Consider the following 19,033-nt stretch of genomic DNA (forward strand, 5'->3'; position numbering starts at 1 on the left):
CGCGCGAAACGACAACGAATACAACATGTTACAAGATAGATACTACAGCGGCCAGTCTGGAAGTGGTCCGGGTACATATTCGCAATGAAATCCGTACGGTACGCGCATTGGAATATGCACGACGCACTGCGTCGTGAGTTCGTCGCCCGAGGCGTCTAAAATTAATAACTCTGCTCGAGGCTCTTCACCGTCGACGTCGAGGTGTGTCAACACGAGCAAATAACCGTCGTCTTCGCGCGCGGCATCTTTCGAAGGAACGAAAATAATGTCACCACACGTGACACCTTCACCTAATTCGTATCGAGTCGTCACTCCTGACTGTAGGTCGTGCTTGAGTACGGCGTCGAACAGAGGAATGTCCATGCGCGACTTTGGTTCGGTGCCCAATTTGTACGCCACCGAGTACGCGAAGCGGTACTTTAAGCCAGTGTACTTGCGGTTAATACACGGAAAGTCGGAAGTCTGTTCGCATAGGCGCTTGCTCGATATTATCGCGTTAGCGTCGGTGTCGATTTGCCATCTCCACAACGCCGCAACGTCGCGACCGGCGTTCACTGGATTCTTCGCCGGCGTTGAACGCGGCACGTTCGACTCTTGGCACATCCCCAACGCGTTCGTTTCGTCGGCTTTGCACACATCCAACGTCAGAATATTTCCTTCTTCGTACGCGTTCACGACGTGATACGCAAAGCACGTCTCGCCAGTGTCAATCCAAAACGGCCCTTCCTCACCTCTTCGTGGGAGATATCCGATACGCAACGTGCATTCTCTTTCAAAGCTAAACGGCAGTCCGCCTTCGATGACGCGCGGCAAGTTGAAGATCAACGGCCCATCGATCAGCACCGTCTTTGTCGGCGTGATGGCGACGTCGTGTTGCATCGAGGGTCGAGGCACTTTAAATTGCCGCCGGTGCGTGCGTTTCCCCGTCTCGCCGTCGATCACGCCAACCGTGATCGTCGTCTGCCCATCCTGCTCGCCGCTCAGCGCCACGAGATTGTACCCGATGTAAATTAACTCGTCCGTCATCGGGCACGTCTTCGAATGCGCGGTGAAATTGTCCAGCCAATAATCCATCGTGCCAAACGTCTGATTGAAATCGCACAGCCCTTTCGTGCGCAGCGTCGGCTCTAACGCGATCTCGTACGGCGAACCGCTCTCGTACGTCGCTAACAATCGCCCCGCATGATGCGTCAATCCGTTACTACTCGTATTCTTGGACTGAATGACGAAGAACGCCGAATCCGGCTGCCGAACGTCCAAGGTCATCTTTTCCAACAACCTCGGCAGCAAGTACCGCCAAATCGGATTTATATCCCGGAGCCCCGTGTACAGCGCCGCGTTCGCCTTTTCTTCTCGCTCGAAACCGCGCGTGCGCACGTACCGCCTTGTATACTCCGCTCGTTCGCCCTCGCCGCGCAAACGAATCGCGTGCACCATGCCGTCGCCGTCGAACCAGTGATACCGATTCGTCCCGAGCGCCGGTCGAAATCGCGCGTTCGGGCCGTTCCGCAGGTACAACCCGTCCAAATCGTCCGGCAACCGCCCGCGCGCGACGACGCACGCGACGGGCGTCTCGAGCTCGCCCTCCACCGGCGCGAAGTTCCCAGATAACGCCGGGTTCGTCGTCGCGTCGTCGTCGAGCCACCGCGGCGCGCGCGAGATCGCGCGCGCGCGCGTCCCGGACGCATCGCTCGACCGCTCGCGCCGCGCGTCGACGCCCGCGGCGGCGCGCGAGACGCACAGCGCGCGCATCGCGAACGCGAGGACGAATTCGACGCTCGACGCGTCACTCACTGACGCGATGACGACCGCGCACCGACCGACGTGGGCGCCGGCGAAGGGAAAGGAACACCAAGGCGGCGCGCGCCTGTTCGGACCGAGCGCCAAGCACAGCAAACTCGACGCGAATGGATTCATGACGCTGAAGACGAGACACGAATCGCAATCGGGCGCGGACGCGCTGCTCGCGCGGGATTTGCGCGCTGAGCTCGAGGAAAAGGAACGACGGGCGAAAGGAAAGGGCGCGATCGCGGGCGCGGACGTGAAGGAGACGATCGCGGCGCTGGGGAGCGGGGCGAGCGATGATGGTGGACGGTTTCGAACGCGAGCGGAGGACGCGGACGACGACGCGAGCGCGAGCGGGAGCGACGACGAGAGCGATTCGGGGAGCGATGATGAGAGCGATGGTGCGTGTGCGATGTTTTCGTCTCTCGCGAACGATGGCGCGGCGCGCGATGCGATGCGAGACGCGAGACGCGAGACGCGAGACGCGAGACCCGACGACGCGAGGCGACGGCTGACTAACCCTACCACGCTCTCGATTCGCAGACGACGACACGGCCGCACTCTTGGCCGAGCTCGAGCGCATCAAGAGCGAACGCGCGGAAGAAGCGCGTTTGAAAGCCGAGGCCGAGGCGTCGGAGGCTTTCGAGCGACAAAAAGACGAATTAGCGACGGGGAACCCGTTATTGGACCTCGCGACTGGCGGCGCCGGCGCGAGCGCGGGCGGCGACTTTAGGACGAAACGGCGCTGGGACGACGACGTCGTGTTCCGCAACCAAGCGCGCGACGAGCCCAAGGTTGGGAAGCGTTTCATCAACGACACCATTCGAAGCGATTTCCACAAGAGGTTTTTGAACAAGTACATCAAGTAGCCCGCCGCGAAAAATGATTTTTATCTCACGACGACGATGACGACGATGACGTGAAGATGACGTGAAGGTCGACGCCGTGCGCGCCGCACTCCGCGACTCGCTCGCGCGGACGACGATCGACCGACCCACGCGCACGCGCACACGTCTTAAAAACCATGCGAACCGCGATGATGCACGCCGTGCGCGCGTACGCCCGCCCCGCGTCCGCGAGCCGCCGACCAACCCTCGGTCGCCAATCCATCGCCGCGCCGCGTCGTGGTTTCACCGTCTCCGCGCGCGCTTCGGATAAGACGGTGGAGAAGGGCGATGCCGTCGCGATTCACTACGTCGGCACGCTCGAGGACGGCACGACGTTCGACAGCTCGAGAGAACGAAACGAACCGATTAAATTCACCGTCGGCAGCGGGATGATGATCCCTGGGTTCGACAAGGGCGTCCTCGGATTGGCTGTCGGTCAAAGCAAGACGATCAAATGCGCGCCCGCGGATGCGTACGGGGAGGTGCGACCGGAAAATATCCTCAGAGTGCCGAAGAAGGACGTCGTGGACGCGGTGGGTGAAGATTTCGTCAAAGTTGGCGAAAAGCTGATGGTCGGACAAGGCATGCCGGCGGAGATCATCGAGGTGACGGACAGTGAGGTGGCGCTGGACGCCAATCACCCGTTGGCCGGGAAGACGTTGAACTTTGATATCGAGCTCATGAGCTTGGACCGACTCGAGGTGAAGCACCGAGATAAGTTCAAGTGCTATTTTGACATCACCATCGGCGGCGAAGCCGCGGGGCGAGTCACTATGGAGATTCGCGGCGACGTCACGCCCAAGTGCGGGGAGAACTTCAGGCAGTTGTGCACCGGTGAGGCTGGATTCGGATACAAGGGTTCTCCGTTTCATCGCGTGATCCCGGGTTTCATGTGCCAAGGTGGGGATTTCACCAACCGCAACGGCACGGGCGGCAAGTCCATCTTCGGCAACAAGTTTGAAGACGAAAACTTCACCTTGAAGCACACGGGACCGGGGATTTTGTCCATGGCGAACGCCGGACCGAACACGAACGGCTCGCAGTTTTTCTTGTGCACGGCTGAAACCGCTTGGTTGGACGGTAAGCACACCGTCTTCGGCTCCGTCATCGACGGCATGGACGTCGTTAAGAAGGTTGAAGCCGTTGGCTCGCAATCCGGCGCCACGTCCGCGGAAGTTCTCATCGCCGATTGCGGCGAGCTTTAGGTTTTCGAGACACAGTTACACATTTCGCCCCCATTATTCCAACCCTTAATACCGATTATTGCATTAATTGGCCTTGGCACAGTTTTAAATTAAAATCCAACACAACTACAAGTTTTACGCGTCGTCGCTCGACGGCCCAGCCGCGCGCAAGTTTTCTAAATCTTTCTCGTCATCATCGCCGATGGGGGTCAACTCCACATCCCTATACTCTTCGCCGTTCGCTGGCGTCGTCTCGTGAGCATCCGCGCTCCCTCCGGCGTCGCTCGTGTTGACGGGCGACCACGCTCCGTGCGCAGGCGCGCCGCCGAACGTCGGTATCATAAAATTGTTCTCTAAATCGTCCCACCACTCGAACAATCTTGCCTTGACGCGAAAAGCTATGGAAAGGTACCAAATCGGGTGACCATCTGCGAGTGCCCGCGCGCGCACGGCACGAGCGCGCGGCGATGGGTTGATGAAACCCAAGCCATCGTGCGCGGTCGCGCTCATCGCCGAGCTCACCATGCCCTCTCTGTCGCTCGGGTCGTGCAAGCCGAGATGTTTCATCAACGGTAGCGTGGCGCCGCCGAGAACTAGGGTAGAAACTAAGCAAATCACCAACGTCCCGGTCTCGACCGCGCGCGATCCTTGCTCGCCTGGTCGCGTCGACGGCATGTTTACGGCCAAGGCGTATGCGACGGCGCCTCGCAAACCGCACGCCGCGTGCATGACTTGAACGTTCCGGGGAATAGGCGTCTCTCGCAGTGTGTTCGCCAAACGACTGAGTGGAAATATATTCACAGCTCGAGCCGCCATGGCGAGAGGGATGCCCGTGAGCAAAATCCCAAAATCCCACAAATGATCAAACGTCGCGACTTGCATGCCGAGATAGGCAAACACAAAGGTTTCGGATAAAAACGCCGCCGCCTCGAACGATTTAAACACAGCAATTTGGGCCTCTTCGCCGACGTTATGGTACGAGTAATGCGCGTTGCCGATACCCGTGAAAAATATGCTCATAATTCCGCTCATGCCCACGTTTTCCGCCAAGACGTACGAAAAGTACCCCGAGATGAGCAACAGCGCAAACGTGTACGCCGTGCCGTTGTACGACGCCGCCACGTTCGGCGGCGCTTCCGCCAATCCCAAAGTCTTCAGCAACAGCGCCGTACCGAGCGCGATCGCGATCCCGATGAGCAACGATCCGATGGAAACGAGTATGAATTGCCCTATGACGGTCCAAAACGTCGAAACCGTAAACTCTTGCTCGTAAAACTCCGCCAACGTGCGAAACAAGACCACGGCGACGGCGTCGTTCAAAACGCTTTCACCAAAAACTAAATTATACAACAAAGGCGGCGCCGAGACGTCCGCAAAAACGCTCAGCGTCGCCACGGGATCGGTGGACGAAATCAACGTCCCGTACAACAGACACTCCAACAACGGATTCGACCCGAGATGTTTCCTCGCAATCACGCCAATCTCCACCAGCACGAACGTGCTCAGCCCGAACACGAAGCTCGAGATCACCGTCCCCACGAACGCGAACAGCGCGATGGTGAAAAAATCCGCGAAGAAATCCCGTCGCTTCAGGTTCAATCCCGCGCTGTAGATGATGATCGGCAACAACCCATAAAAGAACGCCTGCGGCGAAAATTGAAACGCCGCCACGTCCGCGCCTCGCGCCGTCTTCGCGCGCGCGACGGCGCCGAACGCGACGCCCACGATCAGCGCCGCCCCGCTCGGCTGCACCGCGCGCACGTTATACCGCTGTATGACGTAGCTCACGACGACGCACACCATGAGCAACAGCGTCGGGACGAGCGCGCTGTACCGATCGAGCGCCTCCGCGTCGCCGTGGCTCGGCATCGGCGGCGCTCCGGGCGTCGTCGACATCGACGGTCGACGAATCACGAATCCGTCTTCCCCGTCGGCGCGCGTCGCGTCGCGCGTCGCGCGATGTCGACTCGAAATCGACGAATTCACGACGCTTCGACGGACGCGAGAAAGATTCAAACCGAACCGCAGTCTTGGGCGCGCGTCGACGCGACGCCGACGCCGATGACGACGACGGCGCGCGACGACGCGCGGTGCGACGACGACGCGCGACGCGCGCGCGCGTACGTCTCGCGATGGGCCGCGCGCGACGCCGCGAGCGCGCGAGGGACGACGCCGAAAGCGATGCGCATGGCGCTCGGCGCCGTCGACGACGCGGTGTCGCACCGCGCGTTCGTCGACGCGGTGAAGACGCTGGCGCGCGAAGACGCGAAAGAAGCAAAGGATGGAACTCGCGTGCGATTGGTGTGCGAACGGACGACGACGGAGGCGAACGGGATGGGGAGGAGGGTGACGCGGCGAGTCGCGCGCGAGGCGGAGGCGGACGAACGCGTCGCGGGCGCGGTGAAGACGACGGCGAGCGGGGGGGACGAAGCGTGCGCGATGGTGTACGAAGACGAACAGAGGATAAAACGCGAGATGTATGACGCGCCGAACGAGGAGATGAACGCGTTTCGGGAGAATAAGTACGGGACGGTGACGTGCGAGACGGCGACGAGAAACGCCGAACGCGGACGACGAGGCGCGAGCGACGCGCGAGCGGCGAACGGGACGGCGGTGAAGACGAACGGGGCGTCCAAGGCGAGCGTCGCGGGGACGCCTGCGGTGGCGACGCCGAAGGAGGGTGGGGCGACCGCCGCGGGCAGGTCGGCGGCGAAGCAAAAGGACGCGGGCGCGAAGAAGAACCATTCGTTGATGTCGATGTTCGCCAACGCGCCGAAGCCCAAGGCGAAGGCGGCGACGACGAGCGAAGCGCCGAAGCGCGCCGCGGTGGCGGAGGTGAAGAAAGAAAAGGCGCCGACGCCGAAGAAGAAGGCGCCAGCGAGCGCGGAGGCGGCGATTTTAGCCGCCGAAGAGGATGAGAGCGACGACGACGATTCGGACGACGAAATCGGCGGCGCGAAGCGCAAGCCGCGTAAAAAGCGCGCGATTACGATCGAGTCCGAAGACGAGGAGGAAGACGAGGAGGAAGACATGGAAATTGTCGACGATGAACCCGAACCCGAACCGACGCCAAAATCGACGCCCAAGAAGACGCCCAAGTCGACGCCCAAGAAGAAGACGCCCAAGTCGACGCCCAAGAAGACGCCGCCGTCTTCCAAGCGCAAGACGCCGTCGACGCCGATCAACGACGAAAACGACGAGAACGCGTCAGATGTCGCTCCAAGCGAACCGAACTCGCGCCCGCAATCGGCGTCGAAGAAGCACAAGAAGGAAAAGCCGCTCTCGAAAAAGGCGTTACTGGCGCGACGAATCAAGAAAACCGTCGAGGAGATGGACGAAGAGACGGGCGAGGAAATCATGAGGACGTTTTTCGTCGACGAGTTCGACAACGAGCTCAACGAAGACGGCACTTACAAAGATCCTGATAACGTGAAGACGGCCACGGCGTGAGCGCCGTCGACGCGAAGTAGACCGATGAAAACACAGCGTTAAAGATTGATTCGTCTCTCGACCGTCGCGCGCACCGTTCGCGCCGAGACCGCGACCGAGCCGCGAACGGCGACATAAAGCGACGCCCGCGCGCGCGCGCGCGCGACGACGCGATGGCGTCGTCGACACCGACGCCCGCGGCGCGCGCGGCGCCGCCGAAGAGCGCGTACTTTGAGAACGACGTCGAATTCGCCGTCGACGACGCGCCCGAGACCCCGCGCGCGATGCTCGAACGACGTCCCGAGGGCGTGTACACGGTCGGGATCGCGCGTCGCGCGCGCTCGGAGCGCGACGATGGCGATGACGCTCGCGGTGCGCCCGACGTCGCCCGCGCGTTCGCGCTCGAGGACGAGGACGGGCATTACGCGCGGTTGGCGAGCGCGGCGGCGCGCGCGAGCGCGAGCGCGGCGTTGCGGCGCGTGGGGGGAGATCCACGGTGGATGGACGTGCAGACGTGCGTGGTGACGATTCTAGCGCATCGTGAACGCGCGTCGGAGACGGAGACGGAGACGGTGGACGTTTTGATTCAGCCCAGAGGAACGGACGGCGGCGGCGAATCGAACGCTCGAGAGCGCGGCGTTGGCGTGTTGATCGATCTCGATGCGGCGCGGGAGACGAGTCCGAGGCATCCGCATGAATTAAAATACTCGGCTTGGGCGCGCGAGCGCGTGCCCTTTGAGCGAAGATTGGCGGAATGGAACGCGGCGCATCCGAACGACGCGTGCGTCGAGTACGTGATGACGCGCAAAGTGAAACCAGAGGGATCGAACGAGTGGGAGCACGAGTGTTTGGAAGGTTTGACGACGAACTTCGCGACTTTGAAGATGGATGAGAAGCGAGAGACGCTCTACGCCGCTCGAGACGAAGTGCTCGAAGGTTTAGCCATGGGACTGCTGAAGAGTTGCGTCGATGCGACGGACGCGGGACGCGGCGCGTACGTCAGCGAATTGCTCGCGAACGCGTTTGCGGCGACATTTTTGACGAACGCACTCAAAGGATGCGTCGCGGTAGACTTTGTCATCGTCATCGATGGCGAGACGACGCGTCGCGTCGAGTTTCCAAAATCTCTCGATCGAGCGAAGCGAATCGGCGCCGCGATCGATCAGCGGCGACGAGATTTCGCGGCGTGAGGAGATGGAAACGGAAGCCCTTACGGTTTAGAGCGCCCTTACGATTAGAGTGTAGACTACTTTTAGCGAATAGCGAACGGATAGCGAATGAGTTGTGAAGAAAAGAATGCATGTGTTGATTGAAACGTTGAAACTCGGCGCGCCTCAGCGCTCGACTCGATTCAGTAAAACGTCGAAGAAAGGCTAAGGGCCGAAGCAGTCAAGGAACTCGGCACGAGCTGACGCGCCGCGTGCGCCTTTAAGTCGTCTGACAGTCCGTTATCTTTCATCACGCGGCACATCTCATCGAGAGATCGAGCGCTCACTCGATGACACTCTCGATCGACGTGCCAAATTACGAGGAAAGGCGAACATCGATCGACATTATCGTACTTGTCGCCAGTCGTACTGCCGACATAACGAACTGCGTCCGAGACCAACGTCGTATTCCACGAGACAAACAAGTCAGCGACGTCGTCCGAGGGATTATTCGTGATTTTGAAGACTTGCGCGCGAACAACCACATACGGGTTGTTTTGCGTCGCGAACGCTCCAGACAAACCATCCGAGACGCCCGTCCGTGCGGCGCCCGTCGAGTACACCCAATGCAATTCAATCGTGTCACCAACTGCGACGTCTTGGCAAAATGAGAACGCGTACCGAGCATCCGATACATCGTCGCCGTTCGTCGCGACGACGCGAGCCGTGCCCGTCGCGTCGCTCGCGTCGTCGCACGCGAATCCGGACTCGCTCGCGTTCGGCGTCGAAAACTCGCCTTGACTCCGGTGCTCCGCGGGCGAGTGGTAGTGCACATTCGCCAGCGTCATCAACGAAACGTTTCTCAAAATCGCATTGGTCGGCAAAATGCTCGCACCGCTCGCGAGCGCACCTTCGCTCACGTCCGCGGGCGATTGCGTCCCGGCGTCGGAGCAGGCAACGAACGCGGCGCGCGCCCCCGTCTCGTCATCACCCGGGCCGAACCACTCGTCCCGTAACACCGGATACGTCACAGCGATCGTGATTGCCGCGCCGATGATAATGCCGGTGAACACCGTGCAGCACGTCCGTCCGCACATGACGAAAATCTGAATCGTCACACAATGGCGCGCGCGGCGCGTGACGCCGTCGCCTGAAATCGGGCCGAAATTCATTCGAACGAATCGAGCCGTCCAAAGGTCGAAAAAAGCAGCCTCTATATGCTAGTTTGGTGCTCTTACCCCGTTTTCTCTAGCCTCTAGCGAACGCTTCTTCACTCTTCTTCATTCCCTTTATTCCCGCGTAAAACTACTTCGCGCGCGCGCGAACACGTGCGCTCGGGAACGTCCACGCCGTGCAAGTCTTTGACGAGCGCCGCGATCGCGCGCCACGACACTTTTCCGTCTGTGCTCAAACAAAGATCGCGCACGCGATCGTCGGCCAAAATATGTGCGATCGTCATGCGCGGTCGCCCCTCGCACGTCTCCATCGTGTGCGCGACGTACTTCGTCAAGTACCACTTCTCGTCGTCGCGTTTGCCCGAGCGCCTCATTATAACCGCGCTGAACTCACATCGTGGACGAACGGCGCCGTCGTCGTCTTCCCTCGCACCGCGGCACGCGCAGCCGAAAACCGCCCTTCGCCCGCCGCTCAGTCGCTTGTTCACCGCGATTCCGCGCGCTTGTTCGCGCTCGAACGCCGTGAGCGCTTCCACGGCGTCTCGTCTCGTGTCGTAGGGACCGTCGGCGAGGATGCGCTTTCCGTCCATCGACGCGACGCGCGGCGGCGCCGTCTTCCGCCGCGCCTCGCGCGCCATGTCCGCGAAGTGCGGCGCCGCGCGCGCGCAACGGCCCGGTGCGCCATTCGCCCTCCGCTGGCGAAAATTCAAAAACTCGAAGCGCGACGCCGGATGGCGGATGGGCCGGTGCGCGCGCGCGAGACGGTGACGCGCGCCGCGCGCGACCGACGCGCATGGGGTGCTCGAAGTGTCGATACAGCGATCGCGGATGCGCGCGGTGCGTGCGCGATTTCGTCTCCAACAGCGCGGCGAGGACGGAGGGTAAACTCGGGATAGCGTCCAAGGCGAACGCGAATTCAAACGCGTCGAACGCGAAGACGGGGGAGAAACGACGGAAGAGCGCGTCGCAGGCGACGAGCGCGGTGAAGAGACACAAAACGAGCCCGGTGTTGAAGTCTGGGAAGTCGCGGAACTCGCTCGGGGCGAAGACGCCGGCGGTGAAGACGCCCAAGGCGAGAAGCGGGACGACGGGGACGGCGCCGAGTCGGGCGAGAGCGACGAAGACGCGCGAGGGCGGTGAGTCTCGGATAGACGAAGAGGATGAGTACGAGAGCGATAAAGAAAACGTTAGAACTGCGATGGACGGTGGTAAGTGGGGGGCGCGATCGGTGGATTCGGGCGGGAGGGTGCTGTTCGACGAGTGCGAGGCGCCGTCGCCGAAGCCGATCGAGGAGATGTCGCCGGGACAGCTGGAAATGATTGTCGCAAAGTCGCCGTCGTCGATGCGATTAGGCAATGGATTCGATAATGATGCCCCGCAGTCACCTCTTGCGGCGGCTTTTGCGATGATTAGTGAATTTTTGGAATCGCCCAAGCGCGAACGCCAACACCGTAGCGGCGCCAACGTCGAGTCGTTTTGGGGACTCGCGGCGCATTGATGATTTACTTTCACACGTCGAAGCGCACAGAAACACACACATATCATAGATTGCAGCGTCAATGTTCGATTTTGTTGATAAATACAACGAGTATGTGCTTGCTATTCCACGAGCGAATCCGCCGCCGCCGAAGCCAACTTCTCTTCGAACGCGCTTCGTCGCGCCTCGTTCCTCGCGGCCTCGGCGTTCTTGGGGCTACTCCAACGCATTCTGTTTTCTTGATCCGCCGCGCGCTTTTCTTCCAAACGTTGTCTCTCCAACTTCAACTTATCTTGGATGTCCATGCCTTCCTTGCGCAGACGTTGCACGCGCAGCACGTGAGCGTTTTCGTACCACTGATTAAACGCTTGCGAGAGTTCAATGTTCTGCCATCGCAAGTACACCTTGGTCATTATGCGCTGACGAACGTAACGTTCTTGCAACAACTCAACCCACGCCGCGAGAACTCGGCGTTTCAAGTTCTTCAAGTACGCGTCGTTCGCGGAGTGATCCACCCACATCGACAGCAGCCCTTGCGCTTCGGCTAAGCGCGTCTTGATCGCGACGATCTTTTCTTGGCACTGCGCACGCTCTTGCTGGCTCTCAAACTGCCCTCGCTCGAGCTCTTCTTGAAGCTCGAGTAACTGCTCTGTGTGCTCGTCGATGTTGCGTATCTTCATCGCTTCCATAAAGGTCTGCAACTGCGCCTTAGTCTTCTCCACGCGCCTCACCATGGCTTTTTCCACCGGCGCGGCGTGCTCGGCAAAGTTCGTGCTCGCGATATGATTCAGTTGAGATCCAACCTTGGGGTGCTTTTGGACCGGCGCATCTGGATCCTCGTCCTTGTCTCGGATTGTCACGCAAATCCCGCCGCCGAGGCACGGACGGAAGACGACATTGTCGCGCGCCCACTGCCAAAGCGTCGTCGGATTGAATTCCCTGACCTCGTCGTCGTCGCTCTCGGCAATGTGATACTTCTCGCCGATCTTTTTCAACACGTGCCCGATCGCACCAAGGCCTGCGCTGAAGAGCAACGTCCACGCGACCTCCTGACCCGTTTGGTTGATCGAAGTAGACTCGCGACGCGGCTTGGCCCTGTCCGCCTTGAGCTTGGGCTTCGCCGCGACGGCCTTGTTCGTCTCCACTTTTTTAGGCTTATCGGTCGACTCCTTCTCGCGCGCTATCGCATCCTTCTTGTCCTGCTTCGCCTTATCCTGCTTCGCCTTCTCTTTCGCCGCGTCCGCCTTCGCCTTATCCTTGGCAGCCGTCGCGTTGGGCGTCTTTTTCGGTTGCCGCTTATCCTTCGCCGCCTCGCTCGGCTTCTTGGCGCCCGCTCGCGACTTGAAATTTTCGAATCTCGCCCCAAAATTCTCCGCCGCTTCGTCCGTGGTTTTAGCCACTACCGACATCATCTTCTTCCTCCAAGCGCTCAGCTTGTCGCGAGATTTTCCGACGAGTTCGCCCGCGAGCGCCGCCTTCTCGCCCTTCGCCGCCACTCCGAACTCCTCCACCCTCGCCCGTAACTCTGCTTGCAACTCTTTACTCCGCTGTTCCAGCACGGGATAACTTTTCTCGTACAGTTTCCCACTAAAACTCGTCGTCGTCGTCGTCGTCGTCGTCGTTTTCTCGCCTCCGCGCTTCCCGCCTCCCCGCGCGTCGTTCGCCGACGCCGCGGCGTTCGTCGACGCCGATCGCCCCTTCTTCGCCGTCTTCGCCGTCTTCTCCGTCTTCGCCTTCAGCGGCACGTCCAGCACCATCCCCGAGATCAACCCTTTCGCCGACGCGTGCGGGTTCAGCAGCAGGATCACCTCCGCGCGCGTCCCCGTGCGCTTGGCGAACGCGCTCAGCGTTTCGTTTTTACGAACGACGACGCTCTCGAACGCGTCCGCGTTCGCGCGTCGTCGATCGCGCCGTCCGTCGCGATTCCGCGGCGTCGGCGTCGACATGATGGCGCACCGGTCGCGCGGTTCGTCGCGCGTCTGTGCCGCACGCGCGCGAGTGCGATCGCGCGACGCCGCATCGATCGCATTCGCAATCGCATTCGCATTCGACGATTTTTTTTTCGCGGATGTCGTGCGGTGTGCGTCCCGAGACGGGTTTTCGTACGTGGTCGCGGCGCGTCGTGGACGCGCCCCATCGCGCGTCGCGTCGCGCGCCGTCTTTTCCGCGCGCGCACGAACGATGGCGCCGACGAAAGGTGCGCGCGCGACGGGATGCGACGCGACGATTCTTCTCGGATCGCGCGCGCGCGAGCGAGCGTCGCGCGACGTCGCGAACGACGCGCGGCGCCGCGCGCGACGACGACGGAAAGGGCTTTGGACTGACGGATCGCGCACGACGTCGCGTCGCGAGCAGACGAAAAGGTGAACAAGGCGAGCAAGGCGGCGAAGTTCGTGAAGAAGGGCGCCAAGGGCAAGCTTCTGAAGAAGCGATTCTCCGCGACGTTCCACAGGTACGCGCACGCGAGCCGCACGAAAGACGAATGATGCGTTCGACGCCCCGAGCGCGCCTTCGTGCGACGATGAGACTGACGGTGCGCGACGTTCCGACCGTGAATAGGCCGCGCACTTTGAAGCATGAGCGTAAGCCGGCGTACCCGCGCGTTTCCGTGCCGTCCAAGTGCAAGCTCGACCGCTGGCAGGTGCGTACGACGACCGACGCGCGCGACGCTGGGATGGGCTTTAGGGTTTTCCGTCGAGCGCGACGTCGAGCGAGAACTCAACGGCCTCGCGACGCACGACGAATCGATTGAACCGCGATAGCGAACGCGAAGACTGACGACGATGGTTCTGTCGACCGTGATTTTCTCCGCAGATCTTGAAGCACCCGCTCGCGAACGAAAACGCGTTGGCGAAGATTGAGTCCAACAACACGCTCGTCTTCGTCGTCGACGCTCGCGCGAACAAGAGGCAAATCAAGGAAGCGATCAAGCGCATGTACGACATCGAGTGCTTGAAGGTGAACACGCTCATCCGCCCGAACGGCGACAAGAAGGCGTACTGCCGCCTTACGGATGACTACGACGCCGTCGACGTCGCCAACAGGATCGGCGTCATCTAGTCGAGACGCCGGGTTGTCTAATAGTTCGAGGAGAGTTTTTGTGGGGAGTTAACTACTACATGCTAGTCAAATATAACGACGCGAGGTCGTCGGTCGGTAGCGTTCGCGCGCGCGTTTCGTCTCTCACCACGCGCGGGTCGGTTTGTTTATTAGGAACAAAGTCGACGCCGCGCGAGAGCACTTCAGAGACGCGCGTCGCCTTGTAACGACATCGAGCAGTCTTCGCGTTGAATCTTCGGTGCGCGTCCACTCCGTCGCCGCGTTCGATCGCGTCGCCGATCGCATCGCGTGGCATCGATCGCGCGCCGCGCGAACGTCACCCGTTCGATCCCGCGGTCTCCAGAGTCAGTCTGGGGAGTCGTGATGACGATTAGTCTCGCTCGTCTCGACAGCCTCGTTCGCACTTCGCGACGCGATGGCGTGGTCGTACCTCACCGGCGGTGCCGCGGCCGCGGCGCAGGAGCAACGATCGACGATCGACGCATCCGCGAGCGACATCGACCGCATGAAAGCCGAACTCGCGCTCAAGGATGAACAAATCAAGCACGAACAAGCGCGCGTGTTGGCGCTCGAGTTGCAGATTAAACTTCGCGAGCGCGACGAGCGCATCGAACGGCTCGAACGCGAGCTGAAAGAGAGCGCGGAGAAAGCGCCGAGGTCGTCGTCGCACGGGACGCCGCAGTCGTACCCGCGCGCCTTCGCGTCGACCGCGCGCCCGCAAAACCGCGAGTCGGGAGGGACGAAACGCACGAGAGACTCGCGTGATTACGCTTCAACCTCCTCGGACGACAAAGGTGACGACGACGGCGACGACGCGACGCGCTCGAGTCCAAACCATGCCGTAAAAACGAAGACGTGTACCCCGTGGACGGTCGCGGAGGAGAATTTCGTCATGAACTACTTCGCTGGCGTCTGGGGCGGTAGTGCTGCGTCGCTCTTCCGGAACCGGGACTTTCTCGAGCGATTGCGAGCCGTGAGTGGGAACAAAAGGACGAAGGGAGCGCTTGCGGCGAAGTGGTTTAAGGGTGGCCTCAGAAACGAACTCAAACGCAAAGCTGAAAAGTGCTTGCTGTACACGGAGGAGGAGGGATTGAGGATACCTTGCTGGAGTAAGGAGGAGGAAGATTTCTTCATGAAGCATTTGAAGAAAAGTGGTTACCAAGTGAGCGAAGGAAGGTTCATCCATAATTACCTGACTCAAGATTTCCTCGAGCGTCTGGCTAAAATGAACGGGGGCATCAAACGAACTCAAAAGGACGCTTACAACAGGTTTTACAACACAACTTTTGAAAAGTACAAGAAGAAATTACAAGCGACGGAGAAGGCGAGACAGGAAAACGGGGCGCTAACAAAGAAGCGAGAGAAGAAACTCATCGAGAGTCGACCGACTGTGACCAATGCCGACGGTCAAATCACGGCAAATGGCCGTATCAAGCTTCAGAAGACGACCACGGCGAAGACCGGACCAAACGGTGAGATCATCCTGGTGCCGATTCCCGGCGTCAAGTTTTGCCATCGTTGCAAGCGCACGAACAGGGAGGGCATGGATTTCCATGAGCATAACTTCTCGACATGTATCAAGTGTCATGACCGCGTAAAAGAAATCGAAGAAGCGCGAATCGCGGCCGGACTACCGCGCCGGGGAAAAGGTTCGAGCCCGCGCAACAAGCCCAAGGAAACCAAGTTGCCTCCGATCGGAGCAGACGGCAAGCGGGACTTGTTGGCGTACGAAAATAAAGAGAAATGGTCCGAAATGATCAAGGCAGTCGTGGACGGTGACGTGCAAGTGTGTGCCGATGTCAGAGAAAAGTTGATCAAGGATAAGCAGCTCTATCGCAATGTCGTCGCGTGGGATAAATCGATCTTCTCCACCGCGGCGTTTTCGAGCAAGAATCCGATTCGTGTCATCAGCTGGGCGCTAGCGAATGGGGCGTCGCGCGATGAAATCAACGAAGATGCGCTGAAATGCGCTGTTGAGCGTAAACCGCACGATACGAACGAGCCCACCGACGGGTGTGCGTACGTCCCGGCGGTCAAGGTTTTGAAACACTTGCACAAGAGTGGGTTTCCGGCGACGGAGGATGTTATACACACGGCGTGCGCGTTCGGCGACGTCGATTGCGTGAGGTACTTGAAGGAGAACTATGAATGCTGCGATTTTGAGAATATCTGGCGTGATTTCAAGAGATCTGACGGCGAAAACAATGACATCATGATCGTCGCCGCGCAGGAAGGTCACGTAGACGTTTTGAAGTACTTGTACGAAAACGACTGCGATTTTTCAGTGCAAGACGCAGAACACGCCATGCGAGTGGCCACGAGCCGCAAGCCTCGACGCGCTGATGGGTTCGAAAAAGTCAAGGAGTGGATGGAATCTACGGCCGAATGGCGAGAATCGCAGGCTGAGAAAGAAATAGAGGAATAGTGTCGCGACGTAGCGGCGGAATGGCGAGCGCGTTGTAGAAATTGAACTGACCGATGATGTGATTGTTAACAAGTTTGTACCTTCGAGGCAAATCTCGTGCGAGCGAACGAGTGCGACGCGCCTCGACGCCATCGGGTGACTCGCGGACTCGATCAGACAGTGTGATGTGGTCAGAAGCTGACGATTACGGAGGAATCGCGACGAGTTTGGAGCCGGAATTGAGGACGTACGTCGACGAGGAGCTCTTCGGCGGCCTCGACGATGTCGTCAATCCAAGGGATACTTCTGTGATAGGCGTGAATGGAATGAACATGAGCGATGACTCGAGTGCTTTGAACTTTCCATTCGACTTTGGAATGCTCGATAACACGAATACGGACGCTTTGCAGGCTGACTTTGATCATTTATTCCATGGGCTTCCTGAGCTCGACCTCGAGACGCCGAAGCGGCGACAGGCGCCGTCTAGACGGAGCTCTCGCCCGAACGTGGCGAAGGTTGAAAAACGAAACGTAAGAAGTACTAGTGACGCTAGAGGCGTTACGCATCATTGCCGCACGGGACGCTACGAAGCACACATCTGGGACGCGGGCAAGCAGGTCTATCTCGGCGGTTTCGATAGCGAGGAACAAGCGGCCATCGCGTACGACGTAATCGCTGTCAAATGTCGAGGCATGAAAGCACAAACCAATTTCGATCTTCGTAATTATGCGAATGAGTTGAACGCGCTGGAGAGTATTTCGAAGGAAGACTTAGTGTTGAGTCTGCGGCGTCAGAGCAAAGGATTTTCAAAAGGTTCGTCGAAGTTCAGGGGCGTGACTAAACACGCCAAGGGGAAATTTGAGGCGAGAATTGGCCAGATGATAGGCAAGAAGTACAGATATTTGGGACTTTATGATACCGAAGTAGAGGCGGCGGTGGCGTACGACGTGGCGTGTGTGGCAGATCGCGGTTTGAGCGCCGTGACGAATTTTGACATCTCATCGTATTCTGAAATCATCGCGGAACATTACCAGCAGCAGGCTCAATCCGAGCAGGCTCAATCAAGGCCAGGCTCGAAGCGTAAATTCGTCGATTCTCCCAAGGTGTCAGAGGCGGAATTCCGAGCCGAATTCGCGAACAAGCACGCTCATTTACTGAAAAACGGCGAGTTAGCGCCCGGAGCCGCCATCGCGCGCGATCCTAGCGCCGAAGCCGTCGACGTCGTGAGAAACTTTTTCGCCGCCGAAGCGCGTATTCACGATAAAAGCAACGACGATTCAGCGGATTGCGAACGACGCTTACGCATCGCCGAGGTAGAAGACAACGAACGAGCTCGCGTGGAGATCGATGAGCTTCAAGCTGTCGTGGACAGCGCGCAAAGGCAACTTCGAGAATCGCAAGCGCGGCTTCGCGAGGCTCGCCGCGCGAAACGCGGAAATCCGGGGAGGAGTTGAGGCGAGCGTATTCATGTGTACTCAATAAGAGATGTAATATTATCAAAGCCGCCAATTTATACGCCGAATTCGGCGCTAAACACTTCGTCGCGCTTACTTGCCCGCACTTTGCTTCGCGATGCGCGCGAAAGTTTGGAAAGAGACCGCTTGCACGGCGAGGAGAGGGGAGAAGAGAACGAGCAGGGTGAGAGCCAAGTTAGGGCCAGCACCGGATTCCTTCTTCGCCTTCGGCGCGGGCGCTTCCTTGGCCGCGGGCGCCTTGGCGTCCGTCTTCTTCGCCGTGCTGAAGGACGGCAACGAAATGGACGGCGCGCTGAAGCTCGGCAAGGACGGCGCGCTGAAGCTCGGCGCCTTCGGCATCGAAGGAGACGCGAGTTGCTTCGTCTTCTTCGGCGCAGCCGGCGTGGACTTGGTTTGTTGCTCGGCGAACAAATCGCTCGCGAGCGACTTTGTGTCGCCCTTGGCGACCTGAGCCACCTCGACCGCGGCGTTCGCCAACGGGCTCGCCATGACCGTCATCGCGAGCACCGCCGCGCACGCTTGTTCCTTAGCGTTCGCGCGAACGACCGCGGCGTCGCGGCGTTCCGTCTTGTTTTGTCTCGCGGACGCGCGCGCGGTCACCGTCGAGGTCGTGGAGACTCGAGCGATCATGTCGATGGGTATCTAGTCGTCTCCGCGTCTGTGTGCGTCGTCGAGCGTCGTGCGTCGCGTGGATTCGCGAGGCGTAAAGTCTTCCGTGCGTTCGTGCGTGGCGCGTCGCGGAGGACGGTGCGCTGAAATGTGCCGCGCGCGCGCGCGCGAGCGATCGTCCCGCGAGGGCGCGATCGGAGCGTCGCAAAGCGTCACTACTGTTTACCCATACGACGCACGCGGATAACGTCGCGCCCTCACGACCCGCCCTAAACCCCAGCCCTAACCGTAACGCGCGATCCAGGTTTTCCCAGGGATGGAAAATTTAAATTTTCCAAATCCGAGGCGCGAGGCGCGACGCGACGCGCGCGTCGTCGTCGTCGTCGTCGTCCCACGCGTC

General features: G+C 59.9%; 15 protein-coding genes across 15 annotated transcripts; 9 read left to right on the forward strand and 6 right to left on the reverse strand.

The window, feature by feature from the left end:
* Positions 1–72: 72 nt before the first annotated feature.
* OSTLU_3050 (predicted protein) lies at positions 73–1,602 on the reverse strand (the record flags this gene model as incomplete). The annotated part of the gene is made up of 4 exons (XM_001419414.1): positions 73–369; positions 400–561; positions 586–1,204; positions 1,280–1,602. Coding segments are annotated over 4 exons (1,401 nt in total), but the record flags the coding sequence as incomplete, so codon positions are not given.
* A 199-nt stretch (positions 1,603–1,801) lies between these two features.
* Positions 1,802–2,654, forward strand: OSTLU_33271 (predicted protein; the record flags this gene model as incomplete). Its single annotated transcript, XM_001419197.1, has 2 exons — positions 1,802–2,186; positions 2,329–2,654. 2 exons carry the CDS (start codon positions 1,802–1,804, stop codon positions 2,652–2,654), a joined length of 711 nt encoding a protein of 236 aa, XP_001419234.1.
* A 170-nt stretch (positions 2,655–2,824) lies between these two features.
* On the forward strand, positions 2,825–3,364 carry OSTLU_42728 (predicted protein; the record flags this gene model as incomplete). Its single annotated transcript, XM_001419198.1, has 1 exon — positions 2,825–3,364. A coding segment is annotated over one exon (540 nt), but the record flags the coding sequence as incomplete, so codon positions are not given.
* Positions 3,353–3,877, forward strand: OSTLU_42852 (predicted protein; the record flags this gene model as incomplete). The annotated part of the gene is made up of 1 exon (XM_001419199.1): positions 3,353–3,877. One exon carries the CDS (start codon positions 3,353–3,355, stop codon positions 3,875–3,877), a length of 525 nt encoding a protein of 174 aa, XP_001419236.1.
* A 510-nt stretch (positions 3,878–4,387) lies between these two features.
* OSTLU_1871 (CPA1 family transporter: sodium ion/proton) lies at positions 4,388–5,668 on the reverse strand (the record flags this gene model as incomplete). The annotated part of the gene is made up of 1 exon (XM_001419415.1): positions 4,388–5,668. A coding segment is annotated over one exon (1,281 nt), but the record flags the coding sequence as incomplete, so codon positions are not given.
* Positions 5,669–6,295: 627 nt separating this feature from the next.
* On the forward strand, positions 6,296–7,306 carry OSTLU_33274 (predicted protein; the record flags this gene model as incomplete). The annotated part of the gene is made up of 1 exon (XM_001419200.1): positions 6,296–7,306. The coding sequence occupies one exon, from the start codon at positions 6,296–6,298 to the stop codon at positions 7,304–7,306; it is 1,011 nt and encodes a 336-aa protein (XP_001419237.1).
* Positions 7,307–7,458: 152 nt separating this feature from the next.
* OSTLU_16598 (predicted protein) lies at positions 7,459–8,475 on the forward strand (the record flags this gene model as incomplete). The annotated part of the gene is made up of 1 exon (XM_001419201.1): positions 7,459–8,475. The coding sequence occupies one exon, from the start codon at positions 7,459–7,461 to the stop codon at positions 8,473–8,475; it is 1,017 nt and encodes a 338-aa protein (XP_001419238.1).
* A 96-nt stretch (positions 8,476–8,571) lies between these two features.
* Positions 8,572–9,530, reverse strand: DCA1 (putative delta carbonic anhydrase (cobalt/zinc); the record flags this gene model as incomplete). The annotated part of the gene is made up of 1 exon (XM_001419416.1): positions 8,572–9,530. The coding sequence occupies one exon, from the start codon at positions 9,528–9,530 to the stop codon at positions 8,637–8,639; it is 894 nt and encodes a 297-aa protein (XP_001419453.1). The 3' UTR covers positions 8,572–8,636.
* Positions 9,531–9,703: 173 nt separating this feature from the next.
* OSTLU_16600 (predicted protein) lies at positions 9,704–10,246 on the reverse strand (the record flags this gene model as incomplete). Its single annotated transcript, XM_001419417.1, has 1 exon — positions 9,704–10,246. The coding sequence occupies one exon, from the start codon at positions 10,244–10,246 to the stop codon at positions 9,704–9,706; it is 543 nt and encodes a 180-aa protein (XP_001419454.1).
* A 155-nt stretch (positions 10,247–10,401) lies between these two features.
* Positions 10,402–11,145, forward strand: OSTLU_33277 (predicted protein; the record flags this gene model as incomplete). Its single annotated transcript, XM_001419202.1, has 1 exon — positions 10,402–11,145. The coding sequence occupies one exon, from the start codon at positions 10,402–10,404 to the stop codon at positions 11,104–11,106; it is 705 nt and encodes a 234-aa protein (XP_001419239.1). The 3' UTR covers positions 11,107–11,145.
* A 62-nt stretch (positions 11,146–11,207) lies between these two features.
* On the reverse strand, positions 11,208–13,031 carry OSTLU_16601 (predicted protein; the record flags this gene model as incomplete). The annotated part of the gene is made up of 1 exon (XM_001419418.1): positions 11,208–13,031. One exon carries the CDS (start codon positions 13,029–13,031, stop codon positions 11,208–11,210), a length of 1,824 nt encoding a protein of 607 aa, XP_001419455.1.
* A 575-nt stretch (positions 13,032–13,606) lies between these two features.
* Positions 13,607–14,145, forward strand: RPL23a (Ribosomal protein L23a, component of cytosolic 80S ribosome and 60S large subunit; the record flags this gene model as incomplete). The annotated part of the gene is made up of 2 exons (XM_001419203.1): positions 13,607–13,726; positions 13,900–14,145. 2 exons carry the CDS (start codon positions 13,607–13,609, stop codon positions 14,143–14,145), a joined length of 366 nt encoding a protein of 121 aa, XP_001419240.1.
* A 415-nt stretch (positions 14,146–14,560) lies between these two features.
* On the forward strand, positions 14,561–16,570 carry OSTLU_16603 (predicted protein; the record flags this gene model as incomplete). Its single annotated transcript, XM_001419204.1, has 1 exon — positions 14,561–16,570. One exon carries the CDS (start codon positions 14,561–14,563, stop codon positions 16,568–16,570), a length of 2,010 nt encoding a protein of 669 aa, XP_001419241.1.
* A 581-nt stretch (positions 16,571–17,151) lies between these two features.
* On the forward strand, positions 17,152–17,562 carry OSTLU_9185 (predicted protein; the record flags this gene model as incomplete). The annotated part of the gene is made up of 1 exon (XM_001419205.1): positions 17,152–17,562. A coding segment is annotated over one exon (411 nt), but the record flags the coding sequence as incomplete, so codon positions are not given.
* A 534-nt stretch (positions 17,563–18,096) lies between these two features.
* On the reverse strand, positions 18,097–18,654 carry OSTLU_16605 (predicted protein; the record flags this gene model as incomplete). The annotated part of the gene is made up of 1 exon (XM_001419419.1): positions 18,097–18,654. One exon carries the CDS (start codon positions 18,652–18,654, stop codon positions 18,097–18,099), a length of 558 nt encoding a protein of 185 aa, XP_001419456.1.
* Between the last annotated feature and the right edge of the window lie 379 nt (positions 18,655–19,033).

This window comes from Ostreococcus lucimarinus, chromosome 8 (genome assembly GCF_000092065.1).
Source record: "Ostreococcus lucimarinus CCE9901 chromosome 8, complete sequence".
Classification (NCBI taxonomy): domain Eukaryota; kingdom Viridiplantae; phylum Chlorophyta; class Mamiellophyceae; order Mamiellales; family Bathycoccaceae; genus Ostreococcus; species Ostreococcus sp. 'lucimarinus'.